Source organism: Eulemur rufifrons, chromosome 17 (assembly GCF_041146395.1).
Source record: "Eulemur rufifrons isolate Redbay chromosome 17, OSU_ERuf_1, whole genome shotgun sequence".
Lineage (NCBI taxonomy): Eukaryota > Metazoa > Chordata > Mammalia > Primates > Lemuridae > Eulemur > Eulemur rufifrons.
Window position 1 is genome coordinate 66,517,716 of NC_090999.1, and position 21,927 is coordinate 66,539,642.

A 21,927-nucleotide genomic window follows, 5' to 3' on the forward strand; every position below is an offset into this window, starting at 1 on the left:
AACAGTGTTTATGAAGCAGCACACTCAAGCATAAATGTGGGGTGGTTCAGTGTACATGCTTGGAGAGAAGATTCCCAATGCATGAGAGGAGTTGATTTTATAGAATTAGTGGTGAGTGTCAGTTCCTTGATTTTTCTCCAGTAGAATTGGCAGAGTGTAATGTTGCTCCCACAATGAAAAGGTAAAAGATACCACATAAAATAACAGTTTGAAAGAATGAAACCAGAAAGAAAAAAAGTATTTTTTAAATTTGAATTAACTTCTTAAAATCAGCCAAATATTTATATTCCTATTCACCGTCTTTAATAACAGTTATATCTTTAAGTCATCACTACTTCTCTTACTGTTTACTTTTCCTTAAAATATGAACTATCTCACTAGTCAGTGCTGTTTAAAAAATCTATAACTTATGTTCTTCTGTGTACATATCTATATTTGTGTCTTCTCTTTCCTTATACCTTACAATACCCTCATTTTGGAGATCATATGAATCTAAAATATATGTTTTAGCATTGATATGTCTATAGTTTTTCTGATATATTGAATTAACAATCTGTATACTGGAAAAGTACAATGGGTCTTCCCAAACATTGCATTCTATTTTTTCTCTGTGCATAGCTCTTGACTTAAAAATGTCATCTACCCAATGTTTCCCAACAGGCATACTCTTGGCATTTTGGATAACAATTCTGAATTGGGCAGAACTGTTTGCTCCCAGTGGATGCCAGAGCATGATGAAAAGCACTCTCACACATTTTAAATGACCTTCAGTTGGGTGTTGCCTCCCCTGATTCAGAACAACTGAGCCATGCTATTGTGATGGAAAACCACAAAAATAATCACATTATTTTCAATTTTTAAGGCCACTGTACAATATCGCCTAAAACTTGATGGCTTGTGAACATGCCTGTTTATTTGGACTTTGGAGATCTCCTTGGAAACTCTCTGTAATCATACCATTAGCAAGAGGACAATGGTTGTCCCAGGCCCTATAGTGCTCTGTTATCTACCCTAAACGATAATGATAAATTATTAGGAAATGACTGTAATAGGTTCCAGTAAAAGAATAGATCAGCGTAATCTATGTTGGAACAGAATATTAATAGTTGTAGCTACATGTACTGAAAAATGCTATGTTGTAAGTATATGCTGAGCATTTACATGCTGTGATGATAATGCAGCTACGAGGTAAATACACTTACTTTGCCCATTTTACAGATTGAGAAATAAGAGTCACAATACTGTATTGTCTTTCAGGACACAGTTCACAGCTCTCCATAGAATACTTTTCAAAAAATGAGCTTTAGCATTTGAAAAGTTATCACAGATTAAAGTCTCATTTGACTACAGTTACTTTCGTTCTCAGAATGAAAACTTTTTACTATATTGAGAGCCCCTTGAAGACAGGATGTACATCTTTGTACCCCTGTATTATCTACCATGGAGCCTTCCGTATAGTAAATGTTCAATATTTATTCGATTGGAAAAAAGACTAATAGGAATAGAGCCCTAACATGCTGTTTCACTAATACAGAATTTTTTTTCTGGCTAGGTACAAATGGTAAAATGATACTCATTTTTATTCTCTAGGGTTTACAAGTAGAGTTTTGGGAACTTAATATCTGTTTTTGCTTTGGTTAAAAATTAAAGAGTGGATAATCAAAAAAGATGAATAAGGAACCTTTTTTCTTTTCTTTCTCCTTTTTTTCCTTGAGCTTCTATAATGGGCCAGACATGATGCTCAGCATTCAGAAGTATGGCTCACATGTCAAATACAGATGATGTGAAAGTGCTAAATAGCATTGCTGTCAAGGTGCCATAAAAGCAGGGTGGAAGGTTGAGGGAAGAGGGATGAAGTTAAGCTTGGGGACTTGTTTTTCTGGGGATAAAGATTAGAAATATGAGTCCTTAAAGAAGAGTTGCAACCAGGAATCAAGTCCAAGGCAGAAAATACCAACAGCCACAGGCTACAGGGACTGGGATGTTATTCTCGTGAGGCACAGTCCGTCGAAGGCAAGACTGCTCAGAATTCTGCTTCCCAAGCATTGGCTTGCCTCATTCATTATTTTCTTAATCTCCTCTTCCCATGCTTTCCCCTAACTACCAGTTGAGACACTCCAGTTTCTCCTTGAATGCTTTTACATGCGCTGTTTGGTGGGATTGAGAGTTCTGATTAATTCTAGGACCTTCTGATGAGATGTTCTTGCAACCTCCCTTTGTAGATGGACTGGATTTCTATCAGGTGTCAGCTATCAGAGATTTCCATTTCATCCTGGGGATCGACAGAGTTTAACTGGAACCCCCACAGCTGACTGGGGTTGTTTTGTCAGTTCTCTAAGCAAGATTTGAGGGTTGCAAGTTCCTGCTGCTCAGATTTCTGTTTCTTGCTTCAACGCCCAACTCAAGGCACAAAAGAGGATAGACAAGTTCATCAACAGAATAACCTGCCCCTGAATTCCATCCATTTCTCATTTCTGACACATTTGTCTCAGTCTAGTTTCTGATTTCATATTTGGCAGCTGCCACCTGGTGGATACATATCTTTTACTACTTGAGGAGAACCTCATATCTGGTTTACTCACCTTTTATTATTTTCGCTGGTGCCTCTCACAGAAATGGTTAGCACATCTTGGTTAAAAAGTTGTTGCTTGGTCTATTTTGTTGCTGGTGTTTTGTTGTTGTTGTTGTTTTCGTACAGACCTCTTTGCAAGACTCTGTTTAAAAACTAAAATTTAGCTTTATTTGGGGAGGAATTTTATGTTAGAGCATTTGGGTCTACTTTTATTAAATTTAATAAGTTAACTTTAGTAAACTTTTTTATCTTGCCAGCACACTTATAATTTGCCTTGGTTCTGTAGGCCCCATAGTCGGTACATAGTGATCATAATGGGTAAGATGTAAATGAATGGCGAAGGTAACATTGATTAGAGTCTCTTGCTTATGTACTGCTAAGGAATGATGAATGTAGTTGTGATCTAAGCAAGGCCTTCTGAATTGCAGAGAGCTGTGCATTCATAGTAGGGGTATCCTTAGAAAAGAGAAGGTTCTTGGTCCTCAAAGGGAGAGTGCAGGAGAATCTTCACCTGAGATACCCGGTATGGACATTTCCCCAGCCCCATCTCAGACCTAACCAATCAGAATCACTGAGCAATCTATGGCTTAATATGCTCTCTGGATGAATCCTTGCACCTGTTAAAGTGTGAGAACCACTGCTCTCAGAAGTGAGTTAGACTATAAAAAGCCCATCTGTAAGGAGTCTTCTGGCCTTAACAGTGCAGTGAAATTTTGGTGAGAATTTTAGCCGGCCATATGGGCTCAGACTTCTGAGTCATAGTGAAGGTCTCCTATGAACTGAATTGATTGATGTTCACGGCCCATGTTTGGAGTCTGAGCAAGGCCTGGACTCATTTCACTCAAAGTTGCCGTAAGAGATTAAGGCCAGCTTCCTATGCGAGCATACTCTCTGAACTCTGTAATGGACTGAGGGACCCCATATAAATGACTTAACAACCAAAGACCTGGGCCAAACCCCAGAATATCCAGGGTTGCCCAGAATAGAGTGGTTTGGAAAGTATGAGAAAGTGCCATTCCTGTAGAGAAATTAGGGGCTCAGCCTCCTGAGCATATGGTTTCTTTATTAGCTATACCGAGAGAGTGGCCAGGAAAAATAGCAGAGAATAAAATTATTTGTACATTTTTCAGTTACCTATATTTTTTTCTGTGCCCTACTTATTGTGAAAATAGAAATTTGTGTTATATCCAACAGGGAAAATAAAATCCATTACTAAGGCTAGTAACCATCAGAGTCCCTGAATATAAATATTTCCATGCCAACAATATGTTTAAAACAGTGTCTCACATGCTTTTAGACATGCATCTTTTCGTAATATTTTATTTAAAAAGAGGCATCAGGTTCAGCGGGCTGGGTCTATAGCAGGGAACTGAAATTGGTGGCCAGAATTTTAATCTTCCAGGATTCTTAACTTCTTGTTCATATTTCTCATCTCTTTATTTTTCTGTGCTGTATTCTGAGTAGCATCCTCAGATTTATCTTTTCGTCACTTAAATCTCTATTTAGCTATGTGTAGTTTATGCTTTCACCTATTTTTGATTTGTGATTTTTATTCTTTGACACTTTGAATTTTTAAACATATTTAAAGTCTCCTTCACATTTTTCTATTATATTTAGTTCTTGTGCAATTTCTCCATACTTCTAACTGCTGACTCTCCCATATGGTATTTTACGTCCTGATTAAGTTTGAAAATGTGGCTTGAAACTCATTTTCAATGAAGATTGTTTTCCACGAGAATCCCTTTGTTCCTATGTTGTAGATCTGTCTCTACTACGTGGTTTTTAATGTCTCTTGCCTGGGATCGTTGAAATTTCATCAGAGTTAATATCTTGTCTTGAGGCCTCTGTTCCACGTGGATAGAGTGAATTTGGATCTTGAATGCCCAGTGGCACAGGTTTGGGATTCCTTTTTCTCATGGATGTCTGCTTTTATGCTCATGACTCCAGCCAGAAAGAAAGCTTCCTTGACATTGCCCAGGACAGGTGGGCAGTTTTCAAGGCTTATGTTTGTGGATGATCAGTTCTTAGTAGTCCTGGCTTTATGCCAATAACTTAGCATGGGGCCTGCGGCCAGGATTCCTTTCTCATTAGAGTATTCAATTCCCAGGTCCAGGCTGTGTTATCTGTTTCAGCCCCATGAGCTGTTCAGCCTCAGCCGTGCTCACTGGAGGACTTTAAGTTCCCTCCACTTTTGTTTCCTTGTAGATTTCCCTTCTTTCAAGCTTAGCTATGTATTTTATTGCTCTATGTTAAATTTTACCCAGTATTTCTATATCTGAAATAAAAGGAGATTTTTCTATCAGAATACAGACGAATTTTGTCAGACCTGCATAATGTATTTAAAATGCTTGAAAGCTTATAGATAGTAATGCATGTGCTAGTTTGTCACAAAGCCCACCACCCCCAATTATCTTCATACTGGCCTAATGATACACTCATTCACGTCCCCCAACACATATTTTCATTTGAGTTTTAGGCCCCTAATCTACAGAGATAGATATATATTATTTTCTGAAAATTTAATCAATTAACCTTTGAAAATTGCATCCTGTTTTTTTTTTTGTTTTTTTTATTCCAATATCCTTGTGCTCTGAGAGGCCAAGGCAGAAGGATCTCTTGAGGTCAGGAGTTCGAGACCAGTCTGAGTAAGAGCGAGACCCATCTCTATTAAAAATAGAAAAAGTATCCAGGTACAGTGGTGTGCTTGTAGTTCCAGCTATTCAAGAGGCTGAGGCAGGAGAATCACTTGAGCCCAGGAGTTTGAGATTGCAGTGAGCTATGATGATGCCACTGCACTCTAGCCTGGGCAACAGAGTGAGACTCTGTCTCGGGGGGAAAAAAAAAAATACCCTTGCAGCTGAGCTATATACTTGGTATATGTAACATTGGGGTTTCCCTGATGTTCCAGAATATCTGCCTATAAAATGACAGCAATTTTTGGATTGATGTCTACTATTTCTTTATAGTTAAAGAAAGGGTGTGGGCTACAGGCATAGTCACAAGTGTCAAGTGTTCCTGGGTGTTAGGGCCAGAGAACTAAAGAGGACAAATATTCTCGGGCTACTGCAGGGCTAGCAGATGTGCCTTCACCCCATTCTTTTTAGGGAACATCTAGGTTCTTCAGTAACCTGGGCTGGCAATATTAGCACCACAAATCTTCCTTTTAAAACTGGCTAGAAGGTAATTTTAAAAAGCCATTTTGCAAATCCATCCTAGTATCTTAGGTGATCTGGTTTCTTTCTTTTAACCAAATGCAAGTGTGAAGAGACAGAGTTTGTCACCAGTAATGAAGCCCTCATCTATAGCAATAGATGGTAGAAAACAGTTGTCACTTCACCAGCTCTCTGTAAAGCCATCTTGTTTTAAATTACCTGAAGCAGTGATTCTCCATGTTGGGGAGTTTCAGAATCACCTGAGGGGCGTACGTCTTTTTAGGCCATGGTTCTTTCTCCCTCTTCCTCCTCCTCCTCTGTAAGTTTCTAAGTGTCCATTGCCCTCTTCCTCTCTCCCCACTCTCTCTGCTGCCTATGAATGATTTTATTCCTGGACCATTTCTACTCATTATGTCAAGAACAACCAAGCGAAGGTGTTAATGCGTGGCCAGTTACATTGGCCGATGGCTTGACATTACTTTCATTGCCAGCAATAATTATGTACATTTTTAGCCCAAAATATTTAAATAGCTATATGTTCCTGAATACTTTACAGGTAATTTCAATGGTTAGAATTAGTGATTATGTTTTTCCCTTGTAGTGTTATAAAACTAAATATCTTCTATGTGATATTTTACTCTAATCTTGAGTTCTAAATCAGTCAATTAATCTTTAATTGCTTGGATCTTTAGCCCTAACGGGTCTGCATCACTAAGAAACAGTCTACCCCCTTGCTGAATATTGAGTTCAAAAATGAAAAGTTAACCCCTTTTGGCTATTGAGTTTGAACCTTTTCTCAGTTTCAAGAATCTTTTAACTATTGCAGTATTGTGTGCTGAATTATTCTCACAGTGTTCTTGTGGCAGGCCAGGATTCCTAGCAATAAGACTTGTTTTTTCTCCAGCCCTTCTGACAATCATATTCTTATACCTCTTCACAGATTTCAAAGATTAAATCTGATCAACAGTGATCTTCATATTTGCAATGAAAATTTTGGTGAAATACCCCAATTGATATCCATTAAACTAGTTTACGTGTAACTTTTCCACATCCTATTATAGGCCAATAAACTGAAGCTTTGGTTGCCATTCAAATTGCAGAGACAACAAATATAAACAAAGAAAAGCTTAACAAAGGACATTCTATTGCTGATAATCTGAAAATAATTCTAGAATGCTCTGGGGGCAGGGTTAGGTTCAGCAGCGTGTGCATATTTTAGAGAAACTCTGCAGGATCTAGATATTTGAAAATAAATGGAAACAAGAAAAATATCTCACATTTATTAATTTATTGGACAACTACTGTGCTAAGTGATTTATATAAGATTTTATTTATTCTTTTTAAGAGTTGCATATTTTGTAACTTGGTAAGGAGATATTATGACAGTTTTATAAATGAGGAGACTGAGGCCCAGAGAAATTAAATAACTTACCCCGAGTCACACAGATAGCAAGATTCTATTTGATTCTGAAGTTTTTCTTTTTAATTTCAGAATATTATGGGGGTACAAATGTTTTGGTTACATGGATTGTTTTTGCACTGTTTGAGTCAAAGTTATGAGTGTGCCCATCACCCAGGTAGTGTACATTGTACCCGTTAAGTATGATTTCACCCATTCCCTCCCCGCCCCCACCTGCTTGATTTCTGTTGAGTTTTACTTCCATCTGTGCACGTGTGTGCTGATCTGTTAGTTCCAATTTAATAGTGAGTACATGTGGTGTTTGTTTTTTCATTCGTGCGATACTTAGGAGGATGGTCTCCAGTTCCATACAGATTGTTGCAAAAAGTATTAATTCATTTTTTATGGCTGAGTAGTACTCCATGGTGTACATATACCATATTTTATTAATCCACTCTTGAATTGATGGACAATTGGTTTGATTCCACATCTTCGCAATTGTGAATTGTACTCCAATAAACATCTAGCACAAATATCTTTTTGATAAAATGACTTTTTTTCCTTTGGGTAAATACCCAGTAGTGGGATTGCTGGATCAAATGGTAGGTCTACTTTTAGTTCTTTGGGGAATCTCCATACTATTTTTCATAGAGGTTGCACTAGTTTGCAATCCCACCAACAGAAAATCTCTATGCACATAAACTTGAAAACATTAAGAAAATGGACAAATTCCTGGAAACATACAACCTCTCCAGGCTCAATCAGGAAGAAACAGAACTCCTGAACAAACCAATTATGAGCAACAAAATTGAAGCAGCAATAAAAAGTCTCCCCCCAAAAAAAAGTCCTGGACCAGATGGTTTCACAGGAGAATTTTATCAGACCTACAAAGAAGAATTAGTACCCATATTGCAGAAATTATTTCATAACATCAAGAAGGAAGGAATCCTCCCTAACTCATTCTTATAAAGCCAGTATCACTTTGATATCAAAGTGACTCTTGCTACCAAGATTCCAGAAAAGGACACAACACACACACACACACACACAAAATCTCTAGACCAATATCCCTTATGAATATAGATGTAAAAATCCTCAATAAAATTCTAGTGAATCAAATTCAGCTGCACATCAAAAAAATAATCCACCATGACCAAGTAGGCTTCATCCCAGGGATGCAAGGATGGTTCAACATATATAAATCCATGAATGTGATTCACCACGTAAACAGAAGCAACACAAAGATCATATAATCATCTCAATAGATCCAGAAAAAGCATTCAGCAAAATTCAGCACCCTTTTATGATAAAAACTCTTAACAAAATAGGCATAGATGAAACATACCTCAAAATGATTCTAAAGTTCTGTTCCATTGACTGGTCTTACAAAATCCTCCACTTAGTAGTTTGTATCTAGGTAGTTCAAATAAGTGACAGGGGAATTTGTATCTAAATTCAAATAAGTACTAGAAATCAATATTTTGCACTCTATTTTTATGTTCCATATCTTAATAGTGTTGAAATTTTCTCTAATGGATGAGGTTTCCTGCTTGTGTGAAAGAGAGTATTGTACACTGATTGGAATTAGCAGATTATAGTTTAGGTGACAATTTTTTTAGATGCTTCACATGATCAGTAGAGAAGGAATAAATTAGCCATTTTGGAACAATTGCACAGTTAAGTAGTATATAACTGAAAACTCTCTTATCCTGTAGGAAATATAGAACTTTTGCTTAGATTGAAGTATAAGCAGCAATGCTCATATTTTGTACATTAATTTCAAATGAATCCTACTTTAAAATCTGTTCTGTATTCCACTGAATTTTTATCTGAGGGGAAAGAGGGGTGTAATGCAGTGGAATGCAGCATTATATGAAACACACACAGCCGTTGAGAACTTTGCTCAACGTCATACAGCTGGTAGCAGAGCTGGAATTCAAACTCCAGAGCCATTCTTCTGAGACACAACACTACCTTTTTAATACTTGCAAAGGTTAAACTTGCTGTCAGTACACATTTGTGAATTTGTTTTTCTTAGATGGTTTCCAGAATGACATTTTATTTCACTCCCCATTTTCATTTTGGATATTTGAAAATCAGCTTGGCTAAGAGAACCTTGTTATAATTGCCATGATTTAAGCTTTATAGTAATAAAGCATAAGATTATGCTTCAGTGAAAAGTGGGCTGCAAGAATGTTTATGTGCCAGGCCCATTTCTCAGTCGTCACACGTTTGGCTGTATCTCAGGGTGAGTTCCTCCTCATTTTCTGTTAGAAACATTTTGAGTCTATCATTTGGGTAGAGATTGAGGTTGGCAATTGGTTTTATGGCACAAGCACCCATAAAAGTCCTCATGTTTTTCTCACCCTCTGTTAGGTCTACATCTAAGGAATGAATGCACTATGGAAAGTCAAGTTGAATGATGATTGTTCAGCATAGCTCAGAATTTCTCATTCCTATACAATAATCATATCAATAATAATGTATATTTTAGATTAGCTCATAATCTGTTAGGGTTTGTACAAATCTGTGCTCTTGCTACCAAGATTCCTTTCTTATTTGATTGGAACGTGACCTAAACCAACCATGCATTTGAACTAAAGAAAATGTCATAATGTAAAATAATATGCATTTTGTTTCTTTGAAAAAGGTAAGCAAGATTAGTGTGTGATTTCTCAAAGCAGTGGTCACCACACAACTGCTCTGCTATTCTGAGGCTAAGGAAGGAAATTTTTGAGGCCATAGGTATTCATAAACTAATAAAAATCATTATGGTTTATTGACTTACTCTGTGCCAGACACCAAGCCAAGCACTTTATAAACACACCCTTACTTAATCCTCACTGCCATCTTATGAAGTAGGTATCGTTTTTATACCTATTTAACAAATTAAAAAAAATTCAAATTTGGAAGGATTTAAGCAGCTTGTCTGAAGTTGCATAGCTAGAATTAGATCCCAGGTTTGTGGGACTCCCAGAGCCCATGCTTTTAACCTCTGTGTTTCCAGATTGAACATCTATCTTTGGGCACATTATTTAATAAGCTTCACTTAAATGTAGCATATAAGAGTTGTGGAACCACAGAATTCTCAAAGCTGACAGTTTACAGGTGAAGAAACTGAGTTTGGGAGAAGAGCTCCAAGTCACACAGCTTGTCAAGGGCAGTCTTCCTCGTTGCTCTTTATGTTAAATGCTTGTTGGCTGAAAGTGCTTAACTCACAGGTTTATGTAAATCTTCACCAGACAAACCTCTAGGGGAGGGACAACAGAAAGTAGGCTGTCTTTTCTGGGCCTGAATTCTCTGTTTTGCTTTATCCTGGGCAGCCAAAGGTCAGACATAGTTGGAATTATTTCATGCCACAAGAACAGCAACTTAGGATCCCTAGAGGCACAAACACAACTTCAGAAAAAAAACTGCTTTTCTATTCTTTGATGACTAATCTAGGCTGTATGGCTTGCTCTTCTTGCTTACAAATTATTACTATCCCAGGGAAAAAAAACTCTGGAAAACTGAAGTTTGCAAAGCAATGAAAATGAAGCAGTTGCTCTGTAGAACTGGAATCTCAACTTGCCTTCTGTGGGTTTTTCTAAGCACTTGGGGTGGTCCAGTGTCAGAGTTCATCTTCAGATACTGAGAGGGTGTGGCATGTGGCCAACTGGTCTCCAACCCTTCTGGCTTGGATTTAGATCACAGATCAGTTGTGGCTATTGTTGCAGTTGCCAGGCAACATTCGGATGTTTATTTTGAGGTCTGCCCACATGTTGCATCAGAGGCCAAAGCTTTATATGTTCTCTACTTCCCAGAACCATTGAGCTCAGGCACTTTATTTTGAATGGAAATCTATGCTTCCCTTGTAATATGTTTTATGAATGTACAGAATACTCAGCAAGCTATAATCATCTTCAGTTTTCCCCTAGATAATGTTCAAATTTCCTCATTTTGTAGCATTCTACTTCATCTAACCTGTTGCTTTCTGGACTTTGTTAGATGTCCGTATTGCAGGTCTCTTTAAAAGCACCATTATTATACTTAATAATTAAAGGCGTTGCAAGAATGTATGTCATGGTGTGACAGCGTGGCAAACAATAGACATCAGGACATTCATTTCCTGAAGTGAATAATCCATCATTCTAGAAAGAAAAATGTAAACTTGTATTCAGTAGGTCCATAAACGGTGTTTGTAAACAATGTCAGTGCTTTCCTTAGAAAAGTCCCTCATTAGCAACCTATTGTTTGTTGCAGATGTCTAACAGGAAGCTCAGGGTTTTTTGTGTATGTGTATTTTTTTCTAATTTGAACAACCTCCAGTTGGTGACAATAATGATGTAAATGATGTTGAAACTATGTTTTCCTAACCAGTTTTCTGACCTGTGCTATGAACAAATTTCCTGATGATCAAGTAATAAAACTCATGTAATGTTGCCTTTGAACCACCAGATAATATTCTTGTGTTTATTCATGCATAAAGTCATACATTTATTTGAAAATATTTGTTAAGCAACTGGTATGTGCAGGCTCTGGGGATGGGATGTGTAATCTTTTGGGGAAGGTACTTTTTTTTTTTTACGTCAGTGATTTCCTTTCCTTCATTATTTGAGATGTGGTATTAAGTAAGAACCTGATCATGGTTCAGAACAAATTATTTGTTTTTCTCTTATACATCTAGCAGAGCTAATTCTGAAAGTTAAAAATTGGGTTATTGATTTGTCAGATTTCTTTAATTTAGAAAATCTTTAATATTCGTTTTGTGGTTTGCCCACATTGTCCTGATATTTGGTATCTAATTTGACTGTCACAGTGACCCTGTGTGTGTGTGTGTGGAGGGGGGGTGTATTCCCATCAGGAAAAACTAGCTACTCAGCAGGTTTCATTGACCTCCCATGGAATCAGGGCCACTTAGAAGCCATCAAGACTGAAACTGAAGTCTTCTGATTTAATGACCATGTTTCTTCCATCTGCCTATTAAAAAGACCTTAAAGTATTAAAACTATATTTTATTTTTTGTTTAAATGAAACTTGAATTGACAGAAAATGGAAGCCAAGATTTGCATCAACAGTGATGTTTTGCTGTGGGGAGTAGAAATGGCCCCGCCCCTCGGTCAGTTTATATTATGATAGCTTCATTGATAAGACATGACATACACTTAAAAAGGGCTTAGTAACCCTCCAACACAGAATATAGGATTAAGCCTTCGAGTGAGAAGTACAAACATTTGTCAGAGTTGAGAAGATAATACGAGCTAAAGGAGATACAGGTGTTGTATCTTGAACTCAGTCTTAAAGGGTAGGGAAGGTGGGACTGGGGCAGGGAAGAGGCTTTCTGGGAAGTGGGAATGTAAGATGAAAGGCTCAGAGGTGGAAGGGAGCGTGATGGTGATAATAATAACTAGCATTTGCCCAGTGCTTGTCACCTTCCAAGCACTGTCGTCACTGGTTCCTATGCATCAACTTATCCTTAAAACAAGATTAAAGCAATTCTCAGAACAATTCAACAAGGTAAGAATTGTTACTATTCCCATTTTACATATGAGGAAACTCAGAGGGTAAGTAACTAGCTCGAGGTTGTGCATGCATTAAGTGTCTGCTGGATTCCACCAGACAGCCTCGATTCCGGAGTCCCCTCTCTCACTCCTAACCAGGTGTTACGCTGCCTGACGAGGTGCTCAGGAGATGGAAAGGACACCGTCCTGGCTGGAGGGGAGACTTGATGTGGGGCCATAGCGAGAGGATTGAATAAGGAGGTGAGGATGAATCATGGGGACTGTAAAAATCAGGCAGAAGGCGTTGGACTTTGTCCGGACACAGTGGGAAACCAGTGCTAGTTCATCAGTGCGGAAAACATGGTGCACATTTATTTTAAAAAGATTAGTCAGAGAGCCATAGACAGAAAGTTGAAAGATAAATGAGGGTGGGGCTGGGGGAGGAAAGAGCAAGGCACAGAAACTATTAGAAGGGCCTTGATGTAATCCAGGTGTGAGTAATAGGTGCGTAGACCCGAAGTGGGGGTGGCAGTAGAAATGAAAGGATGGATTAGTGATAAGGACAGGAACCCACAGTGCTCCTGAATCCAGGTGATTCGAGCCCAGGTGATTCCCCACACCAACTCCAGAGCCAGCTGGTATTACTCCTAATTTACAGATGAGGGAAGGGAGGCTCCAAGAGGCTAGTTAACTTGGGCTAATAAGTACTGGAGCAAGGATTTGAGTCTGCATCTGTCTTTCTTAGCTTCCTCTCTTTAAGATAAAATAATGTAGTCTGGTGATAGCAGGGTTGCTGATAAGGTTTGAAGAATTGCTCACATAATACAAGATACTTAAAGTCGTGGGAAAAAAATCAACATTCAGAGGCAGTGATAATATAAAAGGTAGGGGGCTTGTGACTGAATAGTAATGAACACAAAGAAGAACAGAGCACGGGGGAGAGGCTTCCAGAAGAAAACATTTTAGAGGTTTGGGGAGAGAACCCAGGGCTCCCAGTGCCGTGGCAGCCAGGGAGGAGAATGGTCAGTGACTCAAAATGAAACTGCTGGTGGATCACCAAGTGGAAATGAGAGTACGTACATGCAGCCTGGCGTTCTTAGTAACCCTCAACAAACAAAGGCATATCCAGGTGTGTTGCAGGTAGGAGGACAGGGAATGCAGCCAGTGGTGGGAGGGAAGGGAAGGAAGGTGTGGCATGAGGAGAAAGACTTCTGATGTCACCCTCTGTGTGCACTTTCTGAACACGCCAGCTAGGGGCACGGGGAGAGGTCGAGATGAGGCTGCATGGCTAGATGGAGGTGAAGAGGATTCCCACGACCCACCTGGAATGTCTGGCCAGAGGCTGAAAGCCTGCTGGAAGCCCAGGGAGAAGCAGAAGGACTCTACTGTGTGGCACATAGAAGTAGGGCACTGAGAGAGTGGCTGTCCCATCAGCCAGAGGTAATGGCAGCAGAATAGAGCAGCAGACATTTAGGAGCCTATGCCTTCTACAGAAGCCTTTACCCTCCCATCCTGGGCCACTCACCGGGATCTGCAGGGCTCACAACCCTCTCCATTCCCATCCAGTGTCTCAAGATGGTTAAGGTTGGTCCTGGGTCTTGCCTCTTCTCTTGTGCAGCCTCACTAGACACCCTGAAGAATTAAGTAAAAGCCCTGGATAGAGACCTGTAGTGATAAGAATGGGGGGGGTCAGCAGATTAGTACACCCAACAGACAGCTCTTTTTAAAGAGTCCCATCCAGTGGGAGGAGACCATTCATGATGCAATTGTGTGTGATTACCTCTGTACATGTTGCTATGGGGAATGAACTGGGATTGGAGAGAGGCTGCCCACTAAGACTGATGGCAGCGGTGCACAAGTTATGGTGCCAGGGCTGGGAGCCAGTGAGATGCACCTTGAAGGGGACATGGAATTTGAATATTTTGGAAGAGAAGCACGCCCACCAGTGGTACTTGCATGAAAGAATATAAAGGGAGAGAGGAGGGAGATGTGCCTTAAAACAGGAATAGACTGGCTGCCTGAAGTGGAGGTTCTGCAATGGGAGGTGAGGTGGAATTGGAAACTGGGGGACCTTAAAGGCAAGAGAAAGGATTTCTGTGTCTTCTGTGTGATGCAGTGAACAACAGGAGTCATTGCTGCTTCTCCTTTAGAGGGCGATTGGTCTGGCCAGAATGTGGAGGAGAGTAAAAGGCTGGGGTTTGCAAGACCTTTGCAAAATATCTGTGAAAAAAGAAAGCAGTTTTCATTTTCCACGTGTCTTAAAACCATACTGTCTTCCTCTCATATCTCTATTCATTTACTCTGTTGAACTTCCAAAATTCTTACTGTGGCATGTAAACAAATTTAAAGAGATTTTGTTAAATAATGCCAGGAAATAAGACGTCATATTGGTTAAGTACAAGAAATATTCATTTTTTTCTGGGCTGCAACTAATCTCTTTTATCAGTATTGGTTTTTTTAATGCAGCTTGACCATACAGCAAGATTATTTGAGGTGGGCCTGAAACGGACTTAGAACTCCAACATTTGTTTTGTCACATAGGGCTCTCTCTTCATACCTCCCTTAGAGCATTTTCAAATGAAACAGCACAAAAGAATTTAAAATGGAAATCTTTCACCAACGGTAACAAATTTTAAAAGTTGCGAGTCTTTACAGCTAGAATAAAAATTGAACAAGCTACAATAAGCCAGAGTTGAATGGGTTAATAATGGGTTGGGCCTATTTCCCTTATTTCCATCCCCCACGAAGCAGCTTTCATATTTCAATTTCATAGTTCTTAGCGCCTTAGTGGGGGGATAGAACATTCATGGAAGAATCTGTACTGAAAACAGGAGGGGCCAAGGCCTTCCTGCGAATTCCCATTGTAGCCTGCTCCATGCTTGCTTAGAGCTATCCCGTGTGAAGATTTTGCTGTTCTTGGGCCTTCGAAAGTCTTCTCCTTTCTAGAATTTGAGGATCGCTTCAAGGTAGTGTTTCACAAAGTAGTAAGACAGGTTGGACAATTCAAGGCCATGTAATTGTATGAATGTTTGAATAAATATTTGAAGGTTTAAAAAATAAGTTAATGTTTACCTAAAGATTTTCAGCCCAAGCACTGTCATGTAGTGTGGTTTCTATGGTGGTTTCATGTGGTTAAGGGGAATCATTGACAGAATGGGATGTGGCAAAGTGGAACCTCTTGAGTTTGAATGGAAATTGGTACAACCAATTCTAATTGTGGAAAGGTTTGAATTATATAGATGTGGGTACTTTAATCACCATAAAATTTTAAAATATTCTCATAAAAAGGATATTCATGTATTTTTCCATTAATTTGATGGGGTAGACTCTATCTTGGTGCATCTTCCAGTTTTTTATCCAAAGAGAATACGAGAGAGGCTGTTCTATGCCCTGCTACAGTTACCAGAGGTTTGTTGTGTGTGTTTGTCAGGAAGAGGGTGCCCAATTTGTGCCTGAGGTTGCTCTGGAATAGTTAAGTTCAAGTTCATATGATTATGTTTGAAAAATCAATGCACTGAAGCTTTGGACTTTTATCTGTAAATTTTAGTAATTTAACCACAAGGGATAAGTTTGTTCTTCATTAACTGATGTCTGTAGGGAAGGTGATTTTTGTTCGTGGGCCGGAGGTTACAGTGGGTTTCAGACAATCAGCTTGAGCAGTAGTGTGCTGGGAATAGGGGAAACTAAGGGATGGGCTCATGCTGCCCTGTGACTCAGCCTCCGAAATGGCTGGGGGCCAGGCATGGGAGACAGAGTGAAGACCGCACCATAGGGTTCTCAGGATTTCACTGGCAGGGCAGTAGCTGTTTACTGACAGCAGTTGCTAAGGAAGGCAACTCATGCCAAATCGAATCACTCGGCTCTAGAACCTAACGGATTCAAATGGTAAGGAGTCTGGGTTAGAATTTGCAAAGATGATAACTGTCAATTTAATATTCACCAGTGTAATACAATTTACGTACTAGAATGATAATACCATGCAAGTATCCACATGCATGTCCCAGTGCTTAGGTGATTAGATTGCAGGAGCTGATTCTACCACCCCCGGGCATCTATCTTTAGGAAGGGTGTTTCTTGAATACTTCAGTTAATTTCAATCACATCTTGCCCTCCAAGGAGGAGCCTAGATGGGACAGATAATGCAGCAAAAATTCCCTCTGCAACCTTGTCTCCCACCTTCTCTTCCTTACATGACACTGAAGGGACAATTCGTACCCGCCCAAGTCTATTTCCTGGAACTATGTCTCTGTTCCTCTTATGTGTTGCTAATGCGTCTACAATGTGGCAGGCATTTACACACATTATCTTAAATACTTACAACCCTGCAAAATAGATATTGTTGACCTATTTTATATACCTGGGAAACTAAAGCTCAGTCACAGAGCTAGTTATTGGCAGAGCTGGGATTTGAACAAAATTCTATCGAGTTTCAAAGTCCATGTTCTTTCTAAAAATAAGTGATTATAATAATATTTACTAAGCACTTACTATGTAGCAGACAATAATCCTTATGTAAACTTACAAAGTAGTTGTTATCTACTGAAGAAAAATTGAGAATGGGAAACTGAAGATCATAAAATGTAAGCATCTTTCCTAAGATTATTTAGTAAATAGCAGACCCAAAATTTGAACTCATTTGATCTGATTACAAAGGTTTTTACCACTGGGCAACACCACCTACTGGACTTTTGTGGGCACGGTGCTCTAAACCGGGTAAAACCAAGAAAAAATTCTAGGGCAGTATGGTTAAGAGGAACTGAAGGACAATGCAAATTGTAGGTTAGAGTCAGACTTTCTGTGTCTTTCCTTTCTAGGTGTCAGCTTCTTCAGGTGCGACCAGCAAGTCTTCCAGTATGAATCCCACAGAAACCAAGGTATGGAGAACCTTCAAGAGTCAATTTGGATGAATGCTACTTTCAGTTGATTATATTGTAAAGCAAAACAAATGTAGACTAACTGTTGACAAATGAGTTATGTGTCCTAGGAAGCTTAAGTTACAAAAGTACACATTTTCTTCCTAATTTATGGGGATCTTTGGAAACTGAACTTTCCTCCTGATATTTACCTCAAACAGCATTTACATAGTTTTAGAATTTCTAGAAAAGAGTAGTCACCTAGAGTTTTTTTGATCCTAGACTTGATTGAGTTTTTTAATTGAAGATAATCTCTTTTAATAAATTTCTCTGTATCTAAATGAGAATACAAATTCTTAATGTCTTGCTAAAATAATTTTATTCTGGCCATTTAAAAATAAATGTAAAAATGAGAAATGTTACATTAAGTGAACATAGAAACAAACGAAACAGATACTGGTTATTTCAGATCCTTTCTACAGTTATTTGCTGAAGTTAGAGTCATGTAGGATACCATTTTATTGACAAACCTTTGCTAAGCTCTATTTAGGATTTATTCTTATAATTATTTCTTGGAATTTCCAAAGGTAAAAAAGAATGTCCTGTAGTGGAATTGTCACATCGGGTAAGCCTAGTTCTGAAGAGTTGACTAAAGCTGCCTTCAACCTCTGCCTTAGTTACTGTGTCTCAAGTTCTGTTTCTTGGGAAAGTTCAGGGCAGGGGATTAAAGAAGGAGAATTTTCAAAATGCTCTCAAATAATTCTTATGAGCCAATGTTCTTTAGTGCCTTTAAGAGCTACCCCACCTCCGTTGTTACTAAATTGCCCTTGTTTAAAATCACCGAAATACTTTCGCTTTCTGTCTTCCCTATTACTTTGCTATCCCAGTAGTTTCCTGTCCCAGGTGTTGTGGCCCCGTGATTTAGTACTATCAAGGGATCCCATGGCTTCATCTTGAACTGTCTTCAAAGAACATTGCAAATATCTGGAAACACACTATCCAAATATAAGTTTTTATAAATGCCTTTTAATATTCATTTTAACTTTAAAATTTATTTTTAATGTAAAATTATACTTTATATTTAATACTTTACATGCATATTGATTTATTGTTTTCAAAATATATCATCCCTAATCTATTAGCTATCACAACTTATGTTGAGCTTAATCTTAAAAAATTAGAAAATTTTATCTTAAACCCCAAAATAATTTTAAAGACTGTAGTAGAATCATCTACAAAAAACCAATTCTCCTTGGCCCATGAAAACCAAAGAAAAGATAGAAAGGAGAGCCAGAAATACAGGATTTCTTTTTTATTCTTTTGGTTCTCTTTTAATCTGATGCCTGATTCTAATCCCCCTGTGTCTCAGCTCCAGGACCATGCTTATTTCAAGCATGCCCTGTTTTCTAGAGCAAGTGTCAGCAACCTTTTCAACTTGCACTGAGCGTTAATCATGAGAATTCCTGGCAGTCCTGCGAAACTGGGGGAAGGGAAGAAAGTAGGAGAGAAAAGGGGGAGAGGGACAAAAATAAGATGCACAGGATGAGGTGTCCCCACTGGCTGACTGGCCATCACTTTTGGCCTTAAGTCTCTTTCCTTGGTGGATTTCAATCACGCTGTTCTCATTAATCATCTTATCTTCATGTGCTTCTGACGTTTGCTCGTAACATTTATACTAGCCGCCTCTTGGAGATGTTTGTGAACTTAATGAGCATATGTCCCCAAATATTTTGAGCTTTTTAGAGAAAAGATTCTAATTTAAGGTCATACCCGTACCAAACCCTTGTCATGTTCTATGCCTTTAAAAGAAAAGTTCAGCTCTGAAGGGGGATTGTATATCTAGATCTGTGTATCTCTTGCCCCTGGAGAATTGGCAGTCACAATGCTGGGTGTAGTATGGAAAGCCAAATCATTTCTAATCAGGGGAAAATCCCTCAGAGACAGTAGTGTGGGCACAGGAACCAGACAGCCTGGCTTAGAATCCTGGTTCCACGTGGGCTGTGATATTGGACAACCCCTCTTTGCTTTGGTTTCCTCATCTGCCGAGTCTGGAAGAAGATGATAATAGTACCTATCTCACGTGACTGTGTAAGGAAACAAACGTATATGGGGCAGTGCCCGTCCCATAGCGAGTGCCTGGTTGGAGTTGGCTGTTAGCCAATGCTGGAGAGACAGTGCAGCACACGACCGAGAACACAGAACCCCAGCTCCAGCATGGGTGTCTTGGAGAAGTTAACTGCTTTAACCTCAATGTCTCATCACTGAAATGGATATAATAATACTTGTCTTACAGGGTTATTATGAGGACTAACTGAATTGATACACATAGAGCTTAGAACAGTCCTTGGTACCTAAGAGGTGACTGATACGCATTAGTTATTATGGTTATCATCATAATGCTCAGTGCCATCACTACCAAAAATAAATTTAGCAATTGCTGATTTAAATGTATGTTGCATTATAAGCTGCTTGTGTCTGTGAGCATACATTCTTAATTGTAGTGTGGTGTTCTCTCATGCAAAATCTATATTGCCAAATTGGAAGCTATTAATAGATTGGAACCACTACAATACCAGCTGGCTTATTTTGCTTGTTAATCATTTAATAAATTGCATTTGCATAAACTCAAAAAGAATAGTGCCATAAATGGAAACGCATTAGCAAGGGTATAGTGTGAAAGGATCCAAAATTTAAAATTTCTTTAAAAACATTTCTTCAATCATGAACTTTGTTTCCTTTTCAAAACAGTAAGTGTGTTGGCATAACAAGGGGCCCATTATATGAAGAAAGTGTGTATCTTCCTTTTTGAAGAATAGAACAAGATAAACTAAGAGGGTATTTGACTTTAGCCTCTTCAGAAAGTAAAATAAAAAGAAGTTTGTGCTGATAACGCCAAGCAGATAAAAAGGGAAAAATGGCAGGAAGCTTTAGGCCTAATTTGTAATCTCTTACTTTGAAAAGTTCATAAAATGTTTAATCAAGTTTTTTTCTAATTTCATATCTTGCCTATATTGAGAATGCATGCGTATACTTAAGGAATTATCTTTTTTTACACAGGTAACATTTAGTTTGGTAGAACTCCGTAAAATATCACACTAAAGGTTCTAAATTACAATGAATTCCTCAGAAGCATTCCTGGAACTTTAAATTAAATCTCTACATAAAGGGCTATGACCTGCCCAATAGAAATCTATGCACTAAATATTTACAGATTTTTTTTTAAGATCATGTTGACAGAATTTCAGAAAACTTTCAATAACACCTCTAACTATTTGATTATAATCAACCATTGGAAATATAGGTGGGAAAAATATTACACATGTAGCCTGTACACAGAAGGAAAGAAAAGGAGTCAAATTTATTAATGGAAATCTTTACTGAAAAAATGTAAACCCAAACTGAAATATTTTCTGGGAACTTAGAATGTAAGTGCTTACACCTTCCTGGAGTTTTAGGTATATGCATCGAGTAGATATAATAAATTAATAGAATGGATTTTGGGTATAGTCATTTTAGCTTTGTTTATACATGTTACTTATTGACTGTCAGATAAAATAAAATTACACTTGGGGCTGTGCTCTTATATTAGGCTATTCCAATCAGCAAACAGATGGAAGGACCACATCATCCTAACAAGAAAAGACACAAAAAACAGGTGATATGGTTCATTGTACTAGGGCATCTGTTTACTAATGGTCACTTCAGCTGCTCAGCACGTGCTAATAACTACAGTTCACAATCTTCTGTCACACTGATCCCATCGTGGACTCTCTGTAGGCTTAGCCACCCATCAGTCACATCCTGGCACTAAAAATATATTTCACTGCTTTCTGTGCCCTTGATTCTGTCACCGTCCCATTGTTTCACACTGTGAGCCAAAACATGTGAGTGTTTCACTGATGAAAAGATCATGTTAGTGGTTTTGAAACACAGTACCCTTGGCTTTGAAAGATGAGGGTTATTTTATGTTGCTTATGTGTTAGCTGCACTGTAAATAGTAATTTTTACATATCTTTGATACACATAGCAACAAAGATGTAAATTGCTATCTGAATATTAAGACAGAATATTAATTAGTGTACTTAAGATTCTATCGGCCGGGCGCGGTGGCTCACGCCTGTAATCCTAGCACTCTGGGAGGCCGAGGTGGGCGGATCGTTTGAGCTCAGGAGTTCGAGACCAGCCTGAGCAAGAGCGAGACCCCCATCTCTACTAAAAATAGAAAGAAATTATATGGACAGCTAAAAATATATATAGAAAAAATTAGCCGGGCATGGTGGTGCATGCCTGTAGTCCCAGCTACTCGGGAGGCTGAGACAGGAGGATCGCTTGAGCTCAGGAGTTTGAGGTTGCTGTGAGCTAGGCTGATGCCACGGCACTCACTCTAGCCTGGGCAACAGAGTGAGACTCTGTCTCCAAAAAAAAAAAAAAAAAAAAGATTCTATCTAGAGTTACGATTCCAAGCAAAGTG

General features: G+C 38.7%; 1 protein-coding gene across 8 annotated transcripts in view; it reads left to right on the forward strand.

Moving 5' to 3' along the window:
* The window catches only part of CAST (calpastatin), a 106,956-nt gene that overhangs the window by 40,949 nt on the left and 44,080 nt on the right, over positions 1–21,927 (forward strand). For 5 of the 8 annotated variants that reach the window (XM_069492367.1, XM_069492366.1, XM_069492365.1 and 2 more), the window contains 2 exons: positions 17,418–17,477; positions 21,046–21,111. In XM_069492367.1, the coding sequence (XP_069348468.1) occupies positions 17,418–17,477; positions 21,046–21,111 (126 nt within the window). The remainder of the gene's footprint in view (positions 1–17,417; positions 17,478–21,045; positions 21,112–21,927) is intronic. The other 3 variants (XM_069492371.1, XM_069492370.1, XM_069492369.1) reach the window with 1 other exon arrangement.